Genomic DNA, 26126 nt, shown 5'->3' on the forward strand with positions numbered 1-26126 from the left:
GTGGTCAGTGATGTCAGGTGTGGGCTGAGGAGGTAACATTAAGTTGAGGTTTGAAGGCTATTAGAGAAAATCATGTGTTAGCTGTAGTTTATTTTGGTATGTATATTTTTATGTATATATACATACACACATGGGCATAGTATATATATGTGTGTATATATGTGTATATATACCTATATATTATTAATCTGTCTTTTTCATTTACAATTTAGGCTTTACTTTTTACTCTTTGTTAATAGTTTTGGGTTTCTTTTTATCCATTCTTTTATTATAAGAAATAATTGATATATTTATTTTCCTTTTTGGTGGTATACATTTCAACCCAGGTAATCAGTATTTTAGCAGCATCTTTCTAGGTACATAACCAATGATACTTTATCAGTGCCCCTAGCAGCTCTTTTATTGTTTGTATAACTTCTGCAAGGTAGTCTCTTAGATTTTGATCTTTCATTGTTAATTCCTTGCAATTTACTGATTCTTCACAGGTACATTACAATATTTAAAGATTTTCTTGATCTAGCATTTTTTAGACTGTGTCATGAAAAATGGAGGAGTCGCTTCAATTTTCTTTTTGTGTTTTGGAAATTAGTGAATCCCTTAGAAGTAAATAATACCATAATTTCCACTGATATGCCTTGCTTAAGCTCATTTCCCAATCTTTCAAGCTCCCAATTTATCTTTCCCTGAAGTCTTAACAAGGATTTTGCATACTGTACCATTTTCTCCTGATCCTACTTCTTCTCTGTAGTTATAAGAATTTAAGGATTGCATTTTTGGTCTGGTTACAAACCTGGTGTCAAGAAAACGGTATTTTAGGCTGGGTGCAGTGGCTCATGCCTGTAATCCCAGCACTTTGGGAGGCTGAGGTGGGTGGATCACTTGAGGTCAGAGTTTGAGACCAGCCTGGCCAACATGGTGAAGTCCCATCTTTACGAAATACAAAAAGTATTAACTGGATGTGGTGGTGTGTGCCTGTAATAATCCCAGCTACTCGGGAGGCTGAGGCAGGAGAATTGCTTGAACGAGGGAAGTGGAGGTAGCAGTGAGCCAAGATTGTGCCACTGCATTCCAGCCTGGACGACAGAGCAAGACTCCATCTCAAAAAATAAAAATAAAAAAAATAGAGAATGATGTTTTACACAGTAAGCAACTCTTTTCCTTGTATCATATATGAATTAGGTAAAAACAAGTAAAACCAGTTAGATAATATTAAAAGCAATGATATGTAATATGTAGATTTCTTTTTTGTTTTCTTAAAGATACAATAAAAGGGAAGAAGATTTTCCTAGTCTAAGAGAATACAATGACTTCCTGGAAGAAGTGGAAGAAATTGGTATGTTTTTAATTTGATGTATGCTAGCCTATAAGACCATGTGCTTTTATCTTTTAAATGCTTAGGAGAACATCTCACATAAAAACCTCTTAATAGGTTTAGTTGTGATAGCTAATATTTACCTAATTACTTTCTTTTGCACTTGAGTCGTGTTTGTCAAATTGAAGGCATACTTAGGTAAAGAACCTACTTAATATTTTGTCTCTGGAAAAATATGTTTAATAGAGGTAGTAACACTTTGTAGCTGGGGAGGAAGACTATATGGGTACATACATCTGTATGTTGATAACATGTTAGAGTAGTTTAAATGAAGGAAAGCATATTCCGATTTTTCAAAAATGGGGTTCCTATTAACCTTATTTATAGTGAATAAAGCCATATGTTTATCATTATTTGTGCTTCTGTGTATATAGTAGTCTTAAAGTACTTTGAAGCAGTTGACTGTTGAAGTGGCATTCTATTAATCAGTGTTATTCTTGAATCAGAGGTTGGAGTAATCTTTGTGTCTTTTCTTTCTGATGTGTTTAGTCAAAAGGAAGATTTTGTCTAATGATTTCAGTTTTCTTAAAATTTCAGAGATGTTAAAAACTTTAGAAGGTGTTATATATTGATTTAAAAAAATGCTGCTTTTTAAAGTTGCAATAATTACTACTAAGTGCGGGTTTGGAAATGACACAAAGGTTATATACTGTGAACATTAGAATGAGACTATGAAGATGAAACAACAATCATTTTTATTCTTTCAAACTTGATAGGTAACTGTACTCAATATTTACTATTAAAAATAAGATTATAATAAATGGATCATTGTTTAGAAGATTAATATATGGTAAACTTAAAAAATTCACATTCCTGAGGAATAATAAATATTCTAATTCCTTTAATTTCTTTACCAGAAAATCCAGAAAATCTTTTTGTTTCAACTGTTACCTGAAACTTTTCTTATATGTCTAAGTTCATTTGTTATGCCATAGCAAAAACATGTGGAAAACATAATTTAGGGTTTCTCTGGGATCTTTCAGTGCCATAAGAGCCACTGCCTTTCCATTCTGCATGTACTCATTGCACTTTGTATGTTATCTTAGCATCATGAGTGACTATGGATTTTAGCTGAAAAGATGGTAGAATTGGGAGTGACAAGGCAAAATGGAAAAATTAGAATGTAGACTGAGAAGAAAAACCAGAAAGAAATCTACAAGAATTGGGCAAGTATGAAGGTATGTAGAAATCTGGCTGTACATAGATGTTAAGTATAGGACAAGCTGTTGGATAGCAATTGGGAGGAAAAGTAGCTTACGTGTATTCTAAAGGTAATGTGATTAGTCAAAAGTCTGGTCAAGCAATAAAAGGAAAGGAGATTATAGGTGTTGCAGTACAAGTTGAATACATGTTCACAATTCTAAGCAGGCAGTCAGGATAACTAAAAGCAACTGATGTACAGAGAAGGTGAGGAATAGGTTTAGGGGATGAACTACAAGGAGATCTTGATTCTGGGATTAAGGTTCTGACTGAGCTGTGATTAAAAAAAAAAAATACATATATATATATCTTGCTCCAAGATAAATTAATTTGAAGGTATGGACAATATGGGGCCCATAATTGGTACTAGAATTGATAGGCAAGAACAAGTCTGGATGTTAGAGGGATACAACATGTAATGCTTTCTTTACCAAAATATAGAAACTGTGGCTCAGACCATTTAATTTGAAAGTGATTCTGCTATCACGTATATTCATGAAGGACTGTCTTCAGTTGCAGTATCGGGAAACTCTCCTAACCAATTTCCACTTAATTGTCACGTTGAAGTAACTGACATTCCCCAGTTCTTCCATAAAATGTACTCACTGATAACCACAGCATAATGAATGCATTGTGAATGCTGTCAACCTTCTTATGCCAGTTGTACTTGTTATTGTAGTTATGTAATTAAATACATATTTAAATATTATATGTAATTTAAATATTTAAAGTTAAATTGTGTGTAAAGTTGGGGAAAACCTTGTAAAACTCTAAAGGATTCTGCTTTTCAGGTTTTTAAGTCACTTCTTAAAAAGTGGAAATTGGCCAGGTGCAGTGACTCACACCTGTAATCACAGCACTTTGGGAGGCCAAGGCAAGAGGATTGCTTGAGCCCAGGAGTTTGAGATCAGCCTGGACAACATAATGAGACCTATCTCTACCAAAATTTAGAAAATTAGCTGGGTGTAGTGGCACACGCCTGTAGTCTCAGCTACTTGGGAGGCTGAGGTGGATTGCTTAAGTCTAGGAGTCCAAGGCTACAGTGAACCGTGGTTGCGCCACTGCACTCCAACCTAGGCAACAGAGCATGACCATGTCTCAAAATACCAAAAAAACAGAAAACAAAAAAGGAAATTGAACAATATAGATGACAATTATGGCCTATATAAGGAAGAAGCACAACTCTAATTAAAGGCTAGAATTTGCTGTATGTCATTAAGTTAGAGAATGACTATATACTTACTATGTATGTTTTAAGTTAAAGTATTTGAAGAGAGAGATAGGTGTATGTGTGTGTTTCCCTCCTTTAACAAACCTATTTAAATAACTATAAATCCTCATTGTGTTGATTAAAGAGTGGTTCTACTCTATTTAAAGATATTGATGATTTTTGGGAAGTAACCTCTTGGATTTATAGTTTATTTTCTGAACTTCAGTTCAATTCAGTAAGTTTTTAAATTATGTTATGTGAACTGCTTTATTGATGGGGATATGTGGTATTGGTCCTCAATAAGCTCAGACTCTAAAGGGGGGGATAATTATATTAACTAATAACTATAATTTAATGTGATAAGTCTTATAAATAGGCATTTATAAAATGCTATGGGAATACCGATAAAGCAATTAACCTAGCACTGGGAAATAGAGATATGGTTTGGTGAAGTTCAGAGAAGAGATGACATATGAATTTGATCTCAAAAGAGGAAGAGGAGTTAACCAGATAGAAAGGGCTTGGGAAAACATTTGTAACAAAAGAAAAAGGCACCGAGATAGAAAAATGTGGGGCATGTTGGAGAATGAGCAAGTAGTCTGTTATAGGTAGATAAAACATGAGGAGTGACTAAAAATGAGGCCTGAAAAACAGGCTGGATTAAGGAGGCCTTAGTACCATAGACAACAAAAGCAAAAATAGATAAATGGGATTATATCAAACTAAAATACTTCCTCACAGCAAAAGAAACAAAAGAGTGAAGAGATAATCTACAGAGTGGGAGAAAATATTTGCAAACCAGAAATCTGATAAAGGGTTAATCTCCAAAATATATGAGGAACTCAACTCAGTAGCAAGATAATACTTGATTTAAAAAATGAGCAAAGGACCTGAATAGACATTTCCCAAAAGAAGACATACGAGTGGTATATGAAAATGTGCTCAGCCGGGCACGGTGGCTCACGCCTGTAATCCCAGCACTTTAGGAGGCCGAGGCGGGCGGATCACGAGGTCAGGAGATCGAGACCATCCTGGCTAACATGGTGGAACTCCGTCTCTACTAAAAATACAAAAAATTAGCCAGGCGTGGTGGCGGGCACCTGTAGTCCCAGCTACTCGGGAGGCTGAGGCAGGGGAATGGCGTGAACCCGGGAGGCGGAGCTTGCAGTGAGCCGAGATTGTGCTACTGCACTCCAGCCTGGGTGACAGAGCGAGACTCTGTCTCCAAAAAAAAAAAAAAAAGTGCTGAACACCACTAATCATCAGATAAATGCCAATTAAAATCACAAAGAGGTATCATTTCACATCTGTTAGAATGTCTGTTATCAAAAAGATGAGATAAGTGTTGATGAGGATGTGGAGGAAAGGGAATCCTTGTATGCTGTTGGTGGGAATGTAAATTAGTACAGCCATTTTGGAGAACCGTATGGAAGTTCCTCAAATACTAAAAATAGAACTACCATGTGATCCAGTAATCCCACTTCTGGGTCTGTAACCTATAGCCCTATTCACAATAGCTAAGATATGGAATCAACCTAAGTGTCCATCATTGGATGAATGGATAAAGAAAATGTGGTACATATACACCATGGAATACTTCAGCCTTAAAAAAGAAGGTAATTCTGTAATATGCAACAACATGGGTCAAGCTGGAGGACATTATGCTAAGTGAAATAAGTCAGTCACAGAAAGACAAATATGGCATGGTCTCACTTATATCTGAAATCTAAAAAAGTTGAACTTAGAGAAGTAGAGAGTAGAATGGTGGTTACTAGAGGCTGTGGGATGGATGGTGGGTGGGGAAAGGGGAGCTGGATGGAGTTAATCAGGTAAACACTGGAGAATAGGCAGTATTTTTTATTATTTTGTTGGCTAAAGGATATGAAATTTCAATTAGACAGGAGGAATGAGTTTTTGAGGTCTGTTGCACAGCATGGTGACCATAATTAATAATAATGTATATTTCAAAATTGCTAAAAGAATAGATTTCCAGTGTCCTTGCTACAAAAAAATAAGCATGTCAGGTGATAGATACGTTAATTAATTAGATAAAATAGTTCCACAGTGCATACGTATATCAAAACATCACATTGTACCCCGTAGATATTTACAATTGTTATTTGTCAACTGAAAAAAAAGAGGGCTTTGCAAACCAGGCTGTCAGTTAAGATTTTATCCTGTGGCTAAGAGGAGATACTAAAGAGTGAGAAATGACTTTTCAAGGGGCCATTACAGTAATTTGGATGAGAAATAATGAGGGCTTGGAGTAGATACTAACAGTGGATATAGATAAAGAGGATATTTTAGATGCAGAATATTTAAGTGGTTGATTTGATGTAGGAAGTGTGTTAGAGTAGGCAAGGATAAATTAAAATATTATGACCCGACCCCATGCAGTTGTATGATGTTAACCAGGCAAACACGGAAGAATAGGCAGTATTTTCTATTATTTTGTTTTGTTGGGTGAAGCGTGTGCAGAAATGAGAGATGAAGTAAAAACTTTAGTTTTAGACCTGTTAAGTTTTGTTACGGTGCGGCTCCACCACTTAGTTGTATGGCATTGTTCTGTTTGTCATCATATAAATAAAACTTATTATTTTTTTGAGACGGAGTTTTGCTCTGTTGCCGAGGCTGTAGTGCAGTGGCGTGATCTCGGCTCACAGCATCCTCCGCCTCCCGGGTTTAAGCAATTCTCTGCCTCAGCCTCCCAAGTAGCTGGGATTACAGGCGCCTACCACCATGCCTGGCTAATTTTTTTTGTATTTTTAGTAGAAATGGGGTTTCACCATCTTGGCCAGGCTGATCTTGAACTCCTGACCTTGTGATCCACCCGCCTTGGCCTCCCAAAGTGCTGGGATTACAGGTATGAGCTACCACACCTGGCCAAAACTTCCTTTAAAAATCTTGTTTCATTAGCGTTCTATTTTGTGTTTTATTCATACTTTTAAAGATAATTAGTTAGATGTCTGTGATATCTGTATTGACTATTTGTGTTAATCAGAAGTATAAAATGTTAATTTAATGGACATTTACTACGTACCAGACTGAGCTGTACACACATTATCTCACATAATTTTTGAAACACTAAGAGACAGGCATTTTTATTCCTATTTTGCATTTGGAGAAGAGGCACAGAGAGCTTAAGTATTGTGCCCAAGATTGCATTGCTAGTAAAGAATGGAGCCAAATTGTAAATATAGGATTTTCTTACTCTCTGAGTCTAGAAAAATGGAGTTCTATGGAATTATTAGAGATGAGAGAAAAAAGGTAGGTTGGGGCCATATTTTGAAGGATATTAAAGACATTTGAACTCAATCTTGTAGGTAGAAGGGTGCTGTTGAAGATAAATGTTTAAGTCTGGACTGAGAGGACTAGAGTTAGTAGGGTGCCTCAGAGGGTCAGTGTTTGAGGATTCATAAATTAGAGATTGAGGTAATTTTGTTGCATAAATTTCATTATGAATCTTTTGAACATGAATATAAAAATGAAAACGTTATAATTTTGAATAATAGCATCAAACATTTTCAATAGAAGGGGCACACATGAAGATGGACTTTCTTATGGCATTAACAATAGGCTCTTTTCTGTGGTTATGACAATCTATACATAAAATTCTTGTTCCTTATGGCTCCAGGGATTATCTCAAAGGTTTATTCTTAGTTTCATAATGAACAGATTATTCTTTTGGTGCAAAACAGATTATTCTTTTGGTGCAGAGAATTCTTATTTTAAAAGGGTGAGAAAGTCCTAAGGGCTTTTTAAAATAAATTCTGGATGTCAAAAAGACTTCAAAATTGTACGTAAATAACATTAAATCTTTCAGAAAATACAATAGGCTTTTTGTTTGCTTTTAATACTTGACTAAAGGCAGGTCAATATCTGAGCTAAACTAGTAAACAGATAAAGGGTCAAATGATTGTTATAGCAAATTAGCTTCTATTCCTTTTTCTTCACGGCTGTTGTACCAACCTGATTCATTGGTATGAATGAGACCTGCTTCATCTGAAAACTTTTAAAAATAGCAATTCACTTTTATGGTTCTTTTCTTACTTTTTAAAGGAAGAGGTTTGTATTATCTGATTATGATTTACATTTATTATTGCTGTTACCTTTGCTTCTAAATTAAAATATGAAACAAATTATTTTACTTTTATTGGAATTCATGAAGTTTTCTTTTTTAAATTTTTATTTATTCATTTATTTTTTAGAGATAGGGTCTCACTCTGTCCTAAAGTGCATTGGTACCATCATAGCTCACTGTAGCCTGAAACTCCTGGGCTCAAGTGATCCTCCTGCCTCTACCTCCCAAGTAGCTAGAACTACAGGTGTGTGCCACCACACTTGGTTAAGTTTTTAATTTTATTTTTTTGGTAGAGATGGGGCCTCATTATGTTGACCAGGCTGGTCTCAAACTCCTGACCTCAAGTGATCCAGAACTCATAAAGTTTTTAATAAGCATAAAATAAATTGTTTGTATAAAAACAGATTAATTTCACTTAAGATTTAAGTTTACCTATTTCTGGGCTCTAATATAAAAGTTAAAATCAGTAGTAAACTGTCTAGTTTGCTAATAAACAGTGTTTTTTAAACTGTTTTAAACATATTAGTAGAGCTCTACATGGGATATCAATTTGACCACTTACTTTTCAGTAGATTCATACCATAAGAAACCAAGATTATTTAGTCCTGTCGTTTTGAACCTTCCTCCTTTGCCATGTTCAAATCTGTACTTATAAAGGTTATTTTAATTAAATCTATAATTATAAAGGTAATTATAAATGTTGGGTATTAGTTTATTTTTTTCTCTCATGATAATTCAATAAGTATTTCTTTAGCCCTTACCAGATGAGAAGTTTTTTCTTTTTTTCTTTTTTTAAAAAAGTAGACTTTTTTTAAATGAAATTTTAGATTCATAGCAAAATTGAGCAGAAAGTACAGAGAGTTCCTATATATCTCTTCCCTCTACATGTGCACAGTGCACAGCCTCCCCCACTATTAACATCCTGCACCAGAGTGGTACATTGTTACAATCAGTGAACCTACATGGACATATGATTATCACACAAAGTCTGTAGTTTACACTAGGATTCATTTTTGGTGCTGTACACCCTATGAGTTTTGACACACATATAATAATGTGTATCTACCATTATATCATATAGAGTCATTTTTAACTGTCCTAAAAATCCTCTGTGTTTTTCTGTGTGTTTATTCCTCCCTACCCCAACCCCTGGCAAACACTGTTCTTTTTAGTTTTTATAGTTTTGACTTTTCCAGAATGTTATATAGTTGGAATCATACAGTATGTAGCCTTTTCAGATTGGCTCTTTCACTTAGCAATATGCGTTTAAAGCTCCTCTGTGTCTTGGCTTTATAGCCGATTTCTTTTTAGTGCTGAATAATATTACATTTTTTTTTTAATCTACTGAGGGATGTCTTGGTTGCTTCCAAATTTTGGCAATGATTAATAAAGCGGCTGTAGCCATTCATGTGTGGGTTTTTGTGTGAACATATGTTTTCAGTTCATTTGGGTAAATACCTAGGTGCTTGATTGCCAGATTAATATGATAGAGTGTGTTTAGTTTTGTTAGAAACTAGGAAACCGTCTTCCAAAGTGGCTGTACCATTTCGCATTCCCAACAGCAAGGAACGAGAGTTCCTGTTGCTCCAGATCTGCACCAGCATTTTATGTTGTTATTGGAGTTTTGCCATTCCAATAGGAGTACAGTAGAAGTAGTGGAAGTGATAATAAAGATGAATCAGACCTAGAAACTGCCCTCAAAACTTAGACAATTCTTTTAGTCTAAGTTTTGGTGCCAGTTATCCTTCTAATAGGTCAGACAAGTTGTGCACATTGAAAATCATTATACAGGGTAGAAAGTGGGTAAATGCCAGCAAAGTGGTATTAGATAATGTATTGTAAGCATTCAGGGATGGAGAGATTGTAACTGCAAAGTGTCTCATAAGGAGGAGCTGGTGATTAAAATGGGTACAGAAGGGTGAGTCATATGTGGATATTCACTGTTGTTCTGGGTTGAGGTTGGTACTGTGATGAGCCCTGTGGGTAGGAAACAGTTTAATCACAGGTATGGAAATGGGAAAGTGTAGGGGCATACAAATGCAGAGGACTGCTAGGTAGCATTGGTTTTCAGGCATTGAGAGAAATGACACAACTAGTTTTGTAGGCATTGTAGATAAAAGTTCAGGTTTGGAATCAGATAACCTAGGTTAATGGCTGGGCATGGTAGCTCACAGCAGTAATCCCAGCACTTTGGGAGGCCAAGGCAGGTGGATTACTTGAGGCCAGGAGTTCAAGACCAGCCTGGCCAACATGGCGAAACCTTGTTTCTACTAAAATATACAAAAAAATTAGCCAGGCATGGTGGTGCACGCCTGTAATCCAAGCTACTTGGGAGGCTGAAGTTGGATCTGGTAGATGTTGAGGATGGTGAGAGTTGTGAAAAATCACTGGATTTGGTTGCTGAGGGGATGGCCTATTAAATACAAGGGGTAGATTGTGAGTGGTTGGTAAAGATAGTGGAATCACCATTTTAACTAAGGATCATAGGTACCTTTTTGAGAGTGCTGCTTGTTTGGAGTCTCCCTCTGACTGTTTTGTGTCAGGACTAGAGTGTGATTTATGAAGATTGTCCTACATTGCATCCTAGCCAGATTCCCTGACTTATTTTCTTTTCCACTTTGTGTTAAAAAACTGGAGAAGTTGCTAGAGGATAATTGCTTCTCATTTTCTCTCAATTCTTCCAGATTTAAAATTGCGTATGATAAAACTGAATAGACTTTTGCCTTTATACCTAAATGAGCCTGGATTTTCAACAGTGATTATGATAAATTGATGTTCTGAAATACGTTGGCCTCTTGAGAAGACAAAAATGAAATTATATATCAAATTGGTCATCTGAGTCTGTTTGATGGCTTTACTCAACAAAACAAGCAACTCTGTGTTGGTCCTCCAGTATTACTTTTTAACTCTTATAAGCTATTAAAGGAAAGAGTGAGATAGGGAAGCAATCTGTAGAAACCCAAGGGATAGAGCAGAGTTATTTAGGGTAGATCCATCTTGTTTGTAGGACAAGAAGCAGGAAGCAGTGGTAAGTAATTGGAGAAGGGGTGGAAAGGCTAATAATGGATGTAGAAAGATTACAAGGGAAGCTTGAATTGAATTATGGAACAGGAGAGTCTTACTGATATGGATTGCTCCATATGAATTTATATATAGCAAGAGGGTCTTTTTTTTAATTGTTCAGAGTATTATAGTAACTTTGATTTACATATAGAAAATTAGAAGGGAATATGGCATTTATAATTTAAATTATTTTGATTTGGAATTATAAAAAGAGAGTTCTAATTCACAGAAAATTTAGTAGTATCTAAACATGTCTCAGTGGTTCTCTTAAATTCTTTTAGTCTAAGTTTTGGTGCCACTTTATCCTTTATTTTTCTTCTTAAGTTCCAACTCTTTTATTTCATACGTTTCTAGAGCTGGACTACAAGGTTTGGAATCAGGTTTGGAGGTAATTCAAGCCTATGCCTACTCATGTTGGAGACCATTGGAATGGGGATAAAACCTGTTTTTTGTTTGATATCAATTATACAAATATATGATTTTTTAACTCTTTTTAAAATTCCGACTACTGTAGTAGATTCCAGACTTACTCTTTATATTAAAAAAATTTAAACAGTATTTTGTATGCTTTTAAAGCTAGAGAGGGGACTATAAAAATCAGATCTAATTAAGTATGGCAAGCACGTATCTTAGGTTTTCTGGAGTGATCCTGACATTTAGGTATTTTGTGCGAGTCAGACAGTCTGTCCTTGTATTTGGCTTGGAAAACATGGTTGCCGTAACTAGAGCTAGTCTCTAAAATAAGTAGCTGATTAAAAGGTCACAAATAGAGCTATAAAGAATGACATCCTAACAAATGAGTTTCTGTGGTATTTGTTTTTTATTATCTACTCAAGATTTATATTAAAAATATTTTTCATGTCATTGTTTTCTTTCTAATGCAGTTTTCAACTTGACCAACAACGTGGATTTGGACAACACCAAAAAGAAAATGGAGATATATCAAAAGGAAAACAAAGATGTTATTCAGAAAAATAAATTAAAGCTGGTCAGTGGCTGAGTATTTTCTTCTTCTTTTGTCTTAGAAACAAATGTTTCCACATGATACTTTAAAAAGACATCTTCCTTTAAACCAGTTACATTTACAAAAAATGTCGCTGAAATTTAGACCAGAAATATGAATATACACTGTATAGGTATGTAGGTAGGCAGGCACACATTACTATAGCAAAAACCACTTTGACAGCATTATGTTAGACTGTGCTTTCTTAAGGACATGGATCCATAAGATAGGTGATTGTTAACGCTAGTTTTGCCTGCTTGTGTAATTTTCCGGTAAGTGAGCATTTGGACAGTGGTCACAAAACAATGGAGGCTCATTTTTATCCTTGGACATTAATTTCTTTAAAGGAGGGAGCAAACCCAGACAGACGTTGATGGAGCTCCCAAGAGGGAGATAAAACAAGGACACTATTTATTAGAAAATAAAATGAATTCATGATTAGATCAGAGGAACACATTTGTAAACTAAGCTTAACTTTGGTTTCTCAATTAGTTACCTTTTTTGTTTTACTGAAATAGTAACATTGCTAGATATAAATATGATTTTGGTTTGTTTTAGTTGATCTCATGTTGAAGTTTGTTTTGAAAATATCTCGGCTGGGCGCGGTGGCTCACACACGTAATCCCAGCACTTTGGGAGGCTGAGGCGGGCGGATCATGAGGTCAGGAGATCAAGACCATCCTGGCAAACACGGTGAAACCCCGTCTCTACTAAAAATACAAGAAAAATTAGCCGGGCATGGTGGCGGGTGCCTGTAGTCCCAGCTTCTCGGGAGGCTGAGGCAGGAGAATGGCTTGAACCCGGGAGGCGGCGGGACTTGCAGTGAGTGGGGATCGTGCCACTGCACTCCAGCCTGGGCGACAGAGAGAGAGACTCCGTCTCAAAAAAAAAAACAAAAAGAAAAAAGAAAAAAAAAAAAAGAAAATATCTCAGGAGTCATTATTATTAAAATGTATTCTATAAAGAAAACAATTGTATGCATGCAAAGGATCAATTGTCTAATTTGTACACTTTAGCTATCATTTATATAGTACAGTTTGGCTTTCTAGTTGTAGAGAAAAGCAGAGGTAATTATGTTTGAGATACTTTATCAGGATTTTGTAATTAGTGAAAAGGATACAAGCATATTTGGATCACATAGCATATATTTTCATCTTGTATTTAGAAGAGACTTCCTCCTTATAGTCTTATAGCGTTTTGTATTAACATTTCTTTCCTGCTGTAAAACTCTCAATGAATTGATACTACATTTTCATTACATTCATACCTAGCCTAGCTTTCTTTAAAAGTATCTTATTTCTGAGAGCATCAGTATGTCATTAATGTTACTCTCTTTGCCTAGTAACTTTCTCTGGAAACATCAGAAGATACATGCAGAATAGGTATGCGTAGATAAAATGTTTCATTAACCCGAAGTGTTGGGATTACACATGTGAGCCACCACTTTTATCATGAAAGGGCGTTACATTTTATCAAAGCCTTTTTCTGCGTGTATTGATAAGATTATATGATTTTAATTCTTTATTTTGTTAATGTATATTAATTGATTTTGTATGTCAAACCGTCTTTCCATCCCAAGGATAATTCCCTCTTGGTTATGTTGTATGATCCTTTTAATGTGCAGTTGGATTCAGTTTATAAGTATTTTGCTGAGGATTTTTGCATTTTTGTTCATCAGGGATATTGGCTCGCAGTTTTCTTTCCTTGTGGTGTCTTTGTCTGGTTTTAGCATCAGGGTAATAATGCTGGCTTCATAAAACGAGTTTGGAAGTGTCCCTCTCTTCTATTTTTTAGGAAAGTTTGAGAAGGATTGATATTAATTCTTCTTTAAATGTTTGGCATTATTCACCACTGCAGCCTTTTCTCTGTTAGGAGGCATGATTACTGATTCAGTGTCCATACTAGTTCTAGGTCTTTTCAGATTTCCTATTTCTTCATAATTTGGTCTTAGTAGGTTGTATGTTTCTAGGAATTTGTCCATTTCTTCTAGATTAACTGAACTGTATAATTGTTGGTGTGTAATTGTTCATAGTAGTCTCATGATCCTTTTATTTCTGTGGCATCAGTTGTAATGTCTCCTCTTTCATTTCTGATTTTGAGTCTCTCTTTCGTAGTCTTGCAAAGAGTTTGTCAATTTTGTCTTTTCAAAAAAACTTAATTTTGTTTTTTTCTGTTCTTTTTCTATTTTCTATTTTATTTATTTTTGCTCTAATCTTTGTTATTTATTTTAATACTTTGTTCTGCTAATTTTGAGCTCAGCTTGTTACTAAATTTCTAGCTCCTTGAGACGTAAAGCCAGGTTGTTATTTGAGATCTTTCTTCTCTTTTAAAGTAGGTGTTTATCACAAGAAACTTCCTTCTTAGTACTGCTTTTTCTGTATCCCTTAAGTTTTGGTATGCTATGTTTTTGTTTGTGTTTGACCTGAGGTATTTTCTAATTTCCTTTTTGATTTCTTTGACCCAATGATTATTTGAGTTTATTGTTTAATTTTCACATATGTGCATATTTGTGAGTTTTCCAGCTTTCCTTCTGCTATTGATTCCTGGTTTTATTCCATTGTGGTCAGGAAAGATACTTGGTATGATTTCAGTCTTCTTAAATTTGTTAAGACTTGTTTTGTGACCTAACTAGTGACCTGTCCTGTAGAAAGTTCTGTATGTGCTTGGGAAGAGTGTGTATTCCGCTGCAGTTGAGTGGAATAACAACTAACAGACATAGACAGAACTATAAAGTTGTTTTAAGACTTCTGTTTCCTTATTGATCTTCTTTCTGAAAGTTCCATCCATTATTGAATGTGAGTTAAGTCTGCTACTGTTACTATATTGCTATTTCTCCCTTTAGTTGTCAGTTTGCTTTATATATTTAGTTGTTTATAACTGTTATATCTTTCTATATGTTGACCTTTTTATCATTATGTAATGTTCTTTGTCTCTTTTGACAGTTTTTTAATGAAAGTCTATTTCGTCTCTTATTACGTTTTTTTGTTTCAGTGAATGGTGCCAGCATTCATCTAGGTGTTCAATCCATGTTTCGTCAGTCTTTATATTCTGTTGATGATCACTCTTTATCATGTTTTAAGCCTCATCCCCACTCTAATTAGATTATTACTGTATTTAGGGCTCTTATTTCTATTCTTTCTTTCTTTTTTTTTTTTTTTTGAGACGGAATCTCGCCCTGTTGCCCAGGCTGGAGTGCAATGGCATGAACTTGGCTCACTGCAACCTTCATCTCCTGGGTTCAAACGATTCTCCTGCCTCAGCCTCCCAAGTAGCTGGGATTACAGGCATGTGCCACCATGCCTGGCTAATTTTTTGTATCTTTAGTAGAGACAGGGTTTCACCATGTTGGCCAGGCTGATTTCGAACTCCTGACCTTGTGATCCACCTGCCTTGGCCTCCCAAAGTGCTGGGATTACAGGCACGAGCCACTGCATAGGGCTCTTATTTCTTATCTGGATTATTTGAATATACTTCTAACTATTCCTCCTATTGTCAGTCTTGAATCCAATTGATCTTTATGTATACCTTTCTGTTTCTAGTCATCTTTTTAAACTCATCCCTCAAATTCCCTTAATATGTTCCCAGTGGCCTTAGTATAGCAAAATCCACTAGTATGGTATAACAGAATAGTTATTCTGTTTAATAGTAACATGTCTACATGAAATAAAGTAAATTCTATTTCCCTCAATATGGAATTGCTACATTATTAAATAATAAGTGACTAGTGTGTTTTATGCTTCCAATAAAGAAAGTATTAGAGTGTGGTATATGATTGCTCTTGACTCCCAAATTTATTCCATGCCATATATAAATTTTTGTTTTAGACTCGAGAACAGGAAGAACTGGAAGAAGCTTTAGAAGTGGAACGACAGGAAAATGAACAAAGAAGATTATTTATACAAAAAGAAGAACAACTGCAGCAGATTCTAAAAAGGAAGAATAAGCAGGCTTTTTTAGATGAGCTGGTATGTATTAATGCTAATTGTGATTGTAAAAAACATTCTTCAGGATTTACCTTTCCTAGTAGGCTGAATGATGGCATTTAAAGGGCATTTCCAGTGTTTATAATCTGGTTCACCTTTAGTTTTGTTGGTTATGTAGTGATATCAGTGTATTTATTGCTGAATAAGAGGTTGCCCCCCACCCACACTGAACAATATATTTTTATGTTCACAATTCCGAGGGCTAGGAATTTAAGTGGTTCTTTTGGGCTTCTCTGCTTCCTTAATGTATTCTCAGGACACCTCTCCATGTGGTTTTGATAGCGACAGGAGGCAGCCAAATGCCTAGGCAGATAGGGATGGGTACCCGGAGAAACCCCACCTCCATGTCGAAGACAGTTTAAAATCTGAAAGCTAAGCTACAAGTTAAATCCTTGGACCAGATTGAGAACTTGTCCTCCTCTTTGGTGTGCTTTCCTCTGATTGATCCCCACTCTTCACCTATTTTATATATGCCTACCCTTTCCTAATTGGTTTTCTACACTGTCATGCACACCTTTGGGTAGTGTCTTAACTTCAGCCATTTTGCATACTCAAGCTAATTCAGCACATACTCCTCATCCTGTGCCTATAAAGACCCCAGACTCAGTAACTAGAGGAAGAGACAACCTGACTTTGGGGAAGACGACCTACCCTTCCTCTGCCCTCTCCAGCTCCCCTCTCTGCTAAGAGCTGTTTTCGTCACTTAATGAAATTATTGCCTTCACCATCTTTAACCATCCCTGTGACCTCATTCTTCTTGGATGCCAGACAAGAGCTTGGGACCCACTGAGTGTCAGTACCCAGAAAGGCTGCCACACTGGCACTTTGTCCTTGCTGGTGGAGAGCAGCTGCCCCAAGTGACAAGGCCAGAAGCCAACTGAGCTGCTAACACACTGCCATCTGACAGCGGAACTAAAGGAGCACTATAACACCTCCCCTGGGGCTTTTGGGTTGTGGGCACCCTCGCCTGGGCACTGCCACGTTCCCCTTGAGGCAACATGCCTGGTCTGGCTGTGGGCCCCACATGGAGTTTGCTTCTGTGTCTGTGCCTGGAGCAGATGGCTGGGTCCTCCACTTGCTTGCTTGTGCCTGGTCTGACTGTGGGCCCCACGCAAAATTTGTTCCTGTGTTGGTGCTTGGAGCAGCCAGCTAGATCTGCACTGACTCACCCACGTGCTCCCTCCTACATGGGGTTGGGTGCAGTGGGTCTAGTAGAGGGGAGTCCTTACCGTGAATCTAGGGAAGGGGCTGACTACATCAGAAACTGCATCAATTTCTGTAATATTTTGATTGTACTTCTCACATGTTGGCTCAGGGTTACAAGAGAGAATATTTCAAGAATAAGGAAGTAGAAGATGCTAACATTTTAGGGCTTGGGCTAGGAAACTGGTGCAGCATTGATTCCACCATATTAGCAAAAGAGCCCACTCAGTTTCAAAGAGAATGGATATAGATCTCACCTCCTAATGGGAGTGTGATGGCCATCTTTAGTCCACACAGTATGTACTGGGGAAAACTATGTTTTTCTAGAATTTGGCAAAATATAAATTCATTTAGGATACTCAGTCTCTATCCCAATATCAGGTTAGTGATAAGAATTATGCAAATGACTTTCATTTTCATATTGTAATTTGTCTTAACCTTATGCCTATTTATTTATATCTTGCCAACTATGAAGGATTTAAAGTGATTTCCTAGATATTGTTTGTGGACATGCCACTACTTACTTTGTGTAACTCAAAGAATGATGTTAAAATGAGGTTCTAGTATATTTTACTTATATATTTTTCTTTTTCTTTTTTTTTTTTTTGAGACAGAGTCTTGCTCTGTCTCCCAGGCTGGAGTGCAGTGGTGCAATCTCGGCTCACTGCAAGCTCCGCCTCCCGGGTTCCTGCCATTCGCCTGCCTCAGCCTCCCGAGAAGCTGGGACAACAGGTGCCCGCCACCACGCCCAGCTAATTTTTTTTTTTTTTGTATTTTTAGTAGAGTCAGAGTTTCACCGTGTTTGCCAGGATAGTCGCAATCTCCTGACCTCATGATCCGCCTGCCTCAGCCTCCCAAAGTGCTGGGATTACAGGCGTGAGCCATTACTTATATATTTTTAAAACGCGTTTTATTTAATATCCATTTTATTTTCAGATGAGAGAGTGACATTGTAACTGAGATGAGCCAGTATATTCTTAATAGATTGTTTATATGGCTTTAAGCTAACTGACTAAAATACATTGTTTCTGAAGCACTTTTCTCCTGATTAATGCTATTTTTTTAATAATGAGCTCGTTTTGGCTCCATGCTGAAGTTTATATTGACTCTGTTTACTTTGTGACAGTATATTTTATATTTTTGCATGAAAAAATAGTGTATTTTCGCTTGAAAGAAATAGCAGTGTTTTTGCAAATTTTTTTTTCCAGAAATTAGCTTCCTAGGTTAGTCAACCTTGTTAGATAATGACAGTAATAATAACTAAGGTTTATGAAGTGTTTCATGGATTTGTTATGCATTCTTCTCTTTCCCTTTATGTTCATATAATTTATTTCCCTGAGGCTTTTGTGTTTGTGTGTGTGTGTGTGTGTGTGCGCGCGTGTGCGTGCGCAGTGTTAATATACTTTCTTGTCTAGTTGATAATGCTATTATCCTATGATTGGGGAAAATACATATATGTGTGTTTTTCTACTGTGCTTTTGCCAAAAAAGCATATAAGTCAGTTAACCAAGAGTAAAAAAAAAAGAAAGCGAGATTACTTAAATTGTAAGGAGGTGTGAAACTATAGGAGAAATAAGGGTAAGGACATTAATGAGGCTTAGATAGAAAATGCTGTCATAAAACTCCATTTTCTATGAGTGGAATGTGAATTTGACCCTAAAAATGAGGACAGCAGAATATTAAATAGAGTAATGATGCTTTCTGTAGCAACTTTCATTAGTTCTTTCTTGAAGCTATTAAGTGGCAGGTATGGCTTTAACAGTGAAATGACATGTTGTGTTTTATATTTTTGTAGCTGTTTGGTGAGAAATTGAAAACTTTAAAAAATGAATTAGTAAATTGATGTTACTAATTATTAGTATATAATTACTAATTATAATTGTTTTATTGAAAGATTCTTCCCCTTATCATTTTATACAAAGAATTACAGGCTCTTTTTTGAGTAATGCTTCTCTTCTATATAATTAATTGAATTAATCTCAAATATAGAACTTTGATAGAAAATATACTTTTAACATTTTATGTTCCATCTAATAAAAAAGGTTTTTAGATATTATTTTGAGGTTAGCCAGCTTTGCATAACAATTATTCTTGCATATTCTTTTTCCTTTTTTTTTTTTTTTTGAGACGGAGTCTTGTTCTGTGCCCTAGCTGGAGGGCAGTGGTGTGATCTTGGCTCACTGCAACCTCCACCTTCTGGGTTCAAGCAATTCTCTGCCTTAGCCTCCTGAGTTGCTGGGATTGCAGGTGCCTGCCACCATGCCCAGCTAACTTTTTTGTATTTTTGGCAGAGATGGGGTTTCACCATCTTGGCCAGGCTGGTCATGAACTACTGACCTTGTGATCCACCTGCGCTGGCCTCCCAAAGTGCTGGGATTACTGGCATGAGCCAGCGCGCCCAGCTGCATATTCTTTTAGTCCTTAAAGTACTGTTTTGCTGCCTCACTGAGCTGCTATTGGCATGAAACTCTCCTTTGATTCAGTGAGGCATGAAGCAAGATGTGAAACTACCATTGTTGTACATTGTGTGTAATCTGGAGTTAATATTGATTTTTGTGAGTTCTTTCTTCCACTTCCTGTTTTCCTCACCTGCAAGTCATTACTGCACATACTTTCCTCACTGTTTAGATCATATAACATGGTGGTTAAATAATTCTTAGTAATTTACTGTATTCATTAGTGCAATTAATTACAACAGATTGGTTTAGAATACCACTGCAGTTTGAATTTCTGGTTTTCATTTTTAAACTTATTTTTAAAGATTTTGTTATGTTTATTTTTCAGTCTTTATAAAATTTTTGTTGTAAATGTTAAAATACTTTAAATTTTTATGACTAATGAATTCATTAAATTTATTTTTATCCTCTTGAATCCTTATTAACTAAGTAAAATAATGTATTTCTTTTTCTGTATATGTTCGTGTGTGAGATTTTGTTTAAAAAACAATAGCATTTGTAAATATGTCTAGAAGCTTAATTCTTAGAATTAATCTCTGGACCTAATTTACACAACTACTACTTATTAGAATTGTTTTCCTCCTGTTTTTGGTTCTGGTCTTTGTGCCAAAAGTCACTTTTTAACCTTTTAAAAAGTATTCGCATTATATTATACTGTATGTGACGGGATTTTAATGTTATGGTCTTAATGTTTATGGCTTAGCATTTGCAGTAATGTTGGCTAAAAGGTCCATTTATTTAATCCTAACTGTAAATTCAATTTTAAAAAACAGTTTGGAAAAAGATTTTTAAACAGGTCCTGACTTATTAAATCTTTTTATATTCCTGTTTGAAAATTCGCTTCAGTTTATGTCTTAAATTTTGTATGGGCTAATATTGTTGTCAAACGCAGTAGGTGATTTTTATTAGAAATATTGTTTGCCAGATGGCTTGCTGAAAGTCAGTTAAAATAATCTTTTAAAAATGGTCATTATAAAGCTTTTAATGAGTATTACAGGCAGTTCTTATTAAAATTTCTTTAAATATTAAACAGTATGCCTTCAGGCAATTAATATAGGTGAGGGAACCTTTTAAGGTAAAATGTTATGCAAAGAATGAAATAACTTGAAAGGCTAAATCTGCATGTTAGGTATTCCCCAGAGCATGCATGTTTCACATAGTTTATTTTACTCTATTAATATTTTTTGTTGTTGGAACTCCTACTTAATTCTAGTTTAACACTTAGTAATGCTTCCAGGCTTCAAAATTTGAGTGCTAAAATAGAATAAAGTAGGTTGGAACTAAATTCTTTGCTTCAGTATCAAAACTGTTTTAGATCCTTAGAATGTTTGTTTTTATTAGATTTCAGCTGTTTACCAAGACACTTTAACATTCAATTCCTTTTATGTGAATGTGAAACCAGGATTAAAACAAGCCAAAGTCTTGACTAGCAACTTTTTTTTTGAAGTTAATACATTGCTTTTATATAAGAATTTTTGCTTTTTAAAGGAAATACCAGTTAAGGAAGAGCACTTGAATTGATTTCGAGTATAAATTGAAAAGCAATACTTTTAACTTTTTAGCTAAGGAAATTTATTTTTCTTTTGTTAGTTTCTACATGTGAAAAGATAGAATAGCTTTTAAAAGATTTTTTTTGGCCACAGCCCATTAAAAATGTTCTTTAGTTTTATATTTTATTATAAAATTCTTAATGTAAATCTAGAATAGCTGCAAGGAATCTTAGCAATACAGTTACTCATGCATTACTAATACTTTGTGTAGAATATAAAGGGTTTTCTAGTATATTCTCCTCATACTATATTTCATCACTTTTCCTTCATTATTGTTAAAGCCAGGTCTTAATGATTTTGCCCCTTAATAAGGTTATATCTTATAAATAAATAAAATTTGTGTTCTTCCATTTACTATTAAAAGTTTTAATCTTTGTAACACTGCTCTTGCAAAACACTTCTATCATAAAATCTTGGTGTGCAACTTTATTCTAAGACAATTCTATTGAATTAAGTTGCTTGAGTTATTTCTATACTGTAACCTTAAACCAATTCCATTAAGTATATTAATTAACCACATTTGTGCCTAAAAAATTGTTAAGCTGCTAGATTTGGAAAGAAAATTAAAATCTGTATGTTTACTTTATGCTGTGAAATGTTAATAGTTTCTTCAGGATCAAATTCTGTGTAGTCACTATTTTAACATCTATAGCCTCTTTGAACAATATGCTTTAGCACATAATCCTGGTATAGGAGATAAAAATGTGTTTGTACCTTCATCTTTGTTTATAGATACAGAAAATTCTCAGTCTCTTTCTGTGTGTGTGTGTTTGTATGTGTGTGTAGGAAAGAGAGAGAGAGAGATCTTTTCCTCCTGGTACCTCCTTCTGCATATGTTTTTGGGTTCTTATTTAACTGAAAACTCAGAAAGGAAAATGTCTGGATATCATTTAGTTTAGACCTTAGTTCCACAGCACTTTAAAGATGTAAGAGGACTTCTTGTTAAACAGAATAAATAACAGTCTATGTATAAAAATTAGTAATTTGCTTATGGTATTAAAATGTGTCAGTGTGCTTAGAATTAATATGAGATATTAAAATGTTTAACTGTCATTTTGTTACTTAAGTTAAAAAACATACACTTAAATTTTAAAATTAAGTTAGAAAAGGAGAAAGTAAATATGCTTTTGGTTGTACTTACAATAGTTTCATTGTGCAAAATAGAACAAGGATCATTTCCAAACGGTCTCAGGTGAAATCTAATGGGAAACAATTTCAAACTGGTCTAAATTTACTGGTAAAAAGAATGCGTCTTAGATAAACATCTGATCTAAGTTATAGTACTTTGTACTACACTTTCTGTGATTAGCTTATTTTTTTCGTTTTAATAAATGTGGTTGGTTTGCTAGTTGAAATAGGAACTTTTAATGTGGATTTTATAAAAATACTTGTTTGCAGGTTATTTTGATTTATGAGTCTAAAACAGCCTTTTCTTATTATGGAATGTTAATATTTTTTGTAAAGTGTCCTCGGTAATGTGAATATTTAGTTTGACATGAAATGCTTATGGAAAGGACATAATTTAAAATAAAAGTCTTGTTGTTTTCAGTTTTCCCTTTTTACATTTCTTATTGAACTTGAACTATTCTTACAGGAGAGTTCTGATCTCCCTGTTGCTCTGCTTTTGGCTCAGCATAAAGATAGATCTACCCAATTAGAAATGCAACTTGAGAAACCAAAACCTGTAAAACCAGTGACATTTTCCACAGGCATCAAAATGGTAAGCCTTATTTTAATTGCTTGTTTGAAAGAAATTTTTTCAAGGATTATGCTTTATAATTTTACACCATTTCTATAGTAAACTGAAATGTTCAGATGTTTAAGAACAGTGTCTGATCTAGTTTTAGATGTCTGGAAATATGGATGGGCGCAGTATGAGGAAAGTGAAACAAATAATTTTCAAAGTATACAACACAAGTTTTTTGTATGTGAATTGGGTTTGTATGACTTTCTTACTCTACTTGCATTTTTAAGCTTGTAGCTTAGAAAAACATTTATAAATACTGTTTGGAGAGTAGTTACCATCTGCAGATATGAAATGGGAAAGCAAATGTATCAAGTAATGTTTTCTTCTAAACAGTTTTCTTCACATATATATTTTTACAAAATCTGAAAGCCATTTTTTAGTTTCTAGACTGATGAATAGATTAATTTGGGTTTAAAAAATTTATTTTATATTGTATTGTTATATTTTGTTTATTTTAGCATTCAAGGGAAAGATTTTATAAGCCAATGATGTTTTTGTATACTTTGACAGGTTTTTTGTTTGTTTGTTTAGAAAATAGATACTTTGGCATATTAATTTTAACATGTGTTTAACATTTAGATGTTTGAGATGTAGCCACTCTAAATATGTAACATTCAAATTCATAATTATCTTTTAAAATAGTCTCAGTAGAGTAGTATAAAATATATGGTTAGAAAAGATAAATGCTTGAGTTGATGGATGTCTCAATTGCTCTTTTTATTATTGCATATATGTACACAGGTATTAAAATAAAAGTATCACAAAATATGTACAGCTACTCTATATGAATTAAAAACTGGTTTTAAAAAAGTTGTGGCAGCACTACAAAGTCATGGTTATGGATTTGGACTTTGAATCCAAACAGACCTGAGTTCAACTCTCAACAACCTATTTAGCCAGCTGCTTGACATGAGCAAATTACTTTGCCTTTCTAATAAGCCTTTTTTTCCCATCTATAAAATGGTGATGATAATACCGATCTCATAAATTTGTTGGGAAATAATGTGAACAAAGTGCACAGTATAGTACTTGGCTTATAGTAAGTACGCTCTCAATAATTGAGGCTAGTTTTTATTGATAATAACGAGTTGATAACACAGATGGCTATACTAATTTATTCCTTAAATCTTTACATATTTTTTATATACATAAAATTCATTTTTATACATAGTTTTAAAATTCAAGATGATGGAGGTTGCAGAATTTTTGTTTGGCTTTTATCATTGTATGCCTGCATTTCAAAGTCAGTGTTAATGACATGCAATATTGAAGTGGTGGGAGTTTACTGGTTTTACTGAGTTTACTGAGTAAACCCAGTTATTTTCAGGAATGAAGTCCTGTATTCAGATGACACAATGTAGCTACAAACTTCAGGAATGTATTGTAAATTGTAAATTGAGCATGATGAGTATGCAAGAATGAATGCCTCAAAACATTACCAAAGTATATTTTAAATTAGAGATAATACTCTAATTTTAAGAGGCAAAGGACTGTTTCTTTCCGTTGACTCCAATGAATAAAGTCATATTTACTCTAATTTCATTGTTGCTTCCACTTTAGCAAATGTGTAGCAGCTGCTCCTGTTTTCTAGTTCTCTTCCTTTTATAGTATATGTAATATAATATTAAAATAAGATCTGGCTTACAGTCTAAGTAGAAGATACAGGAACTCATCTTAAGTCTTTTGTAACTTTTTTTTTCCAGTTGCTAACTATAGAACTTGAAAATCTAGATACTTTGGTACTAAGTTGGCTCTACTTTTAAAATTTATCTTGAATTTACCCACTTCTCTCCCCCTCTATCATCCTGGGATAGTTGCCATCATTTCTTTACTGTACTATTGCAGTAACATTCCACCTGGTCTCTCTGTTCATCTGTGTACCCTATAATCTAGTCTATAAGCCTTTGGGTGGTTTCCTAATAAATGAATGATGGTAAATAAACAATATTAAAAAAATCAGCTCATCACTTCCTTGCTTACTGTCTTCCTATGTCTTCCCAGTACACTTAGAATAAAATTCAGAACGCTATCTACTTTCTCACCTCTGAGAAAGGGACATTTGTACTAAGAAGTCAATGGTAAAACAGAGTTAGCCATGCAAAAATACAGGTAGAGAAAAGAGCAGTAAAGAAGGCCTAAGGTAAGAAACAGCATTTTCTAGAAACAGACAAAAGATACTGTTAAGAGAATACTTTCCCTACTCTGCCTTGCTCCTTATGCTCAATTCACACTGACCTTTTGACTATTCTATCTAAAGTATCTTTCTCCTGCTCCCGTCCACATTGTGTTATGCTTTTTAAAGTTTTAATATAGAGACAGGGTCTCATTATGTTACCCAGGCTGGTCTCACACTCCTGGGCTCAAGTGATCCTCCTGCCTTGGCCTCCAAAAGTGTTAGGATTACAGGCGTGAGCTACCATGCCTGGCCTATGTTATGGTTTTTAACCCTTTATAACATATATCACTATCAGAAAGTGTCTTATGGGTACACCGTTTAATGTTTATCTTTACCGCTAGAATATAAATTCTGTGTACCTAGACCGAGGTTTGTCTCTAGTACCTATTTAATGAATGTTCACTGTGGACCTTCATTAAATATTTTTGAATGAATGACTGTATCTTACATATTAGGCTCACATTTAATAGAATGAAGATCCTGAAGTACTTTCAAGTTTCTGTGACTTTATGGTGTTTACTCTGTTTGGAATATACTTAACTGCTTATGAAAACTTTACTTATAATTTATGGCATCAATCAAGTGTGATTTTCATGAACCGTCTTTTGTGTGGAATTTAATTACATATTCTGATGCTTCCCCTAACATTTTATATGTACTTTTATTATATATTGTAGCTCCTGCCTTTTATTGCAATTGGCTATTTTCCATGCCGGTCTCATTTTAGATGAGCTTCCTTAAGGACATAATGTGTTCTGTGTCCTAACTTTGTGTGTTCTTGTGGGGACTAAATATTGTACTGTGTAATTATTCAAAAAATTTTTTTGAATAAATTATTCCCATTTTTCTTAACTTCAGAGCATTTTGCTTTGCCATCGGGAGATTCACATTTGGGTAAAGAAGAATTTAATACACTGTACAGCCAAAGTTAAAAAAAAAAAAATTTATAGATATATCTAAATTTCCATCACTCTATCACATTTTTACATTCCATTACCAATGAGAATTACAGATATGTATTCCTCCTCTTCTGTATTCTTATCTTTTAATTTTTACCTGTAGTACATTTTGAAATTTATATA

At 34.7% G+C, this 26126-nt stretch overlaps 1 protein-coding gene across 3 annotated transcripts in view; it reads left to right on the forward strand.

Annotated features, from left to right (window-relative positions):
- MNAT1 (MNAT CDK-activating kinase assembly factor 1) overlaps positions 1-26126 on the forward strand; it is a 246477-nt gene that overhangs the window by 65778 nt on the left and 154573 nt on the right. For 2 of the 3 annotated variants that reach the window (XM_011961940.1, XM_011961941.1), the window contains exons 3-6: positions 1260-1333; positions 11811-11914; positions 15754-15894; positions 22716-22841. In XM_011961940.1, coding sequence (XP_011817330.1) covers positions 1260-1333; positions 11811-11914; positions 15754-15894; positions 22716-22841 — 445 coding nt within the window. The remainder of the gene's footprint in view (positions 1-1259; positions 1334-11810; positions 11915-15753; positions 15895-22715; positions 22842-26126) is intronic. The other variant, XM_011961942.1, reaches the window with a different exon arrangement.

The sequence above is a fragment of the Colobus angolensis genome, unplaced genomic scaffold (assembly GCF_000951035.1).
Source record: "Colobus angolensis palliatus isolate OR3802 unplaced genomic scaffold, Cang.pa_1.0 Scaffold57, whole genome shotgun sequence".
In the NCBI taxonomy this organism is placed as follows: Eukaryota; Metazoa; Chordata; class Mammalia; order Primates; family Cercopithecidae; genus Colobus; species Colobus angolensis.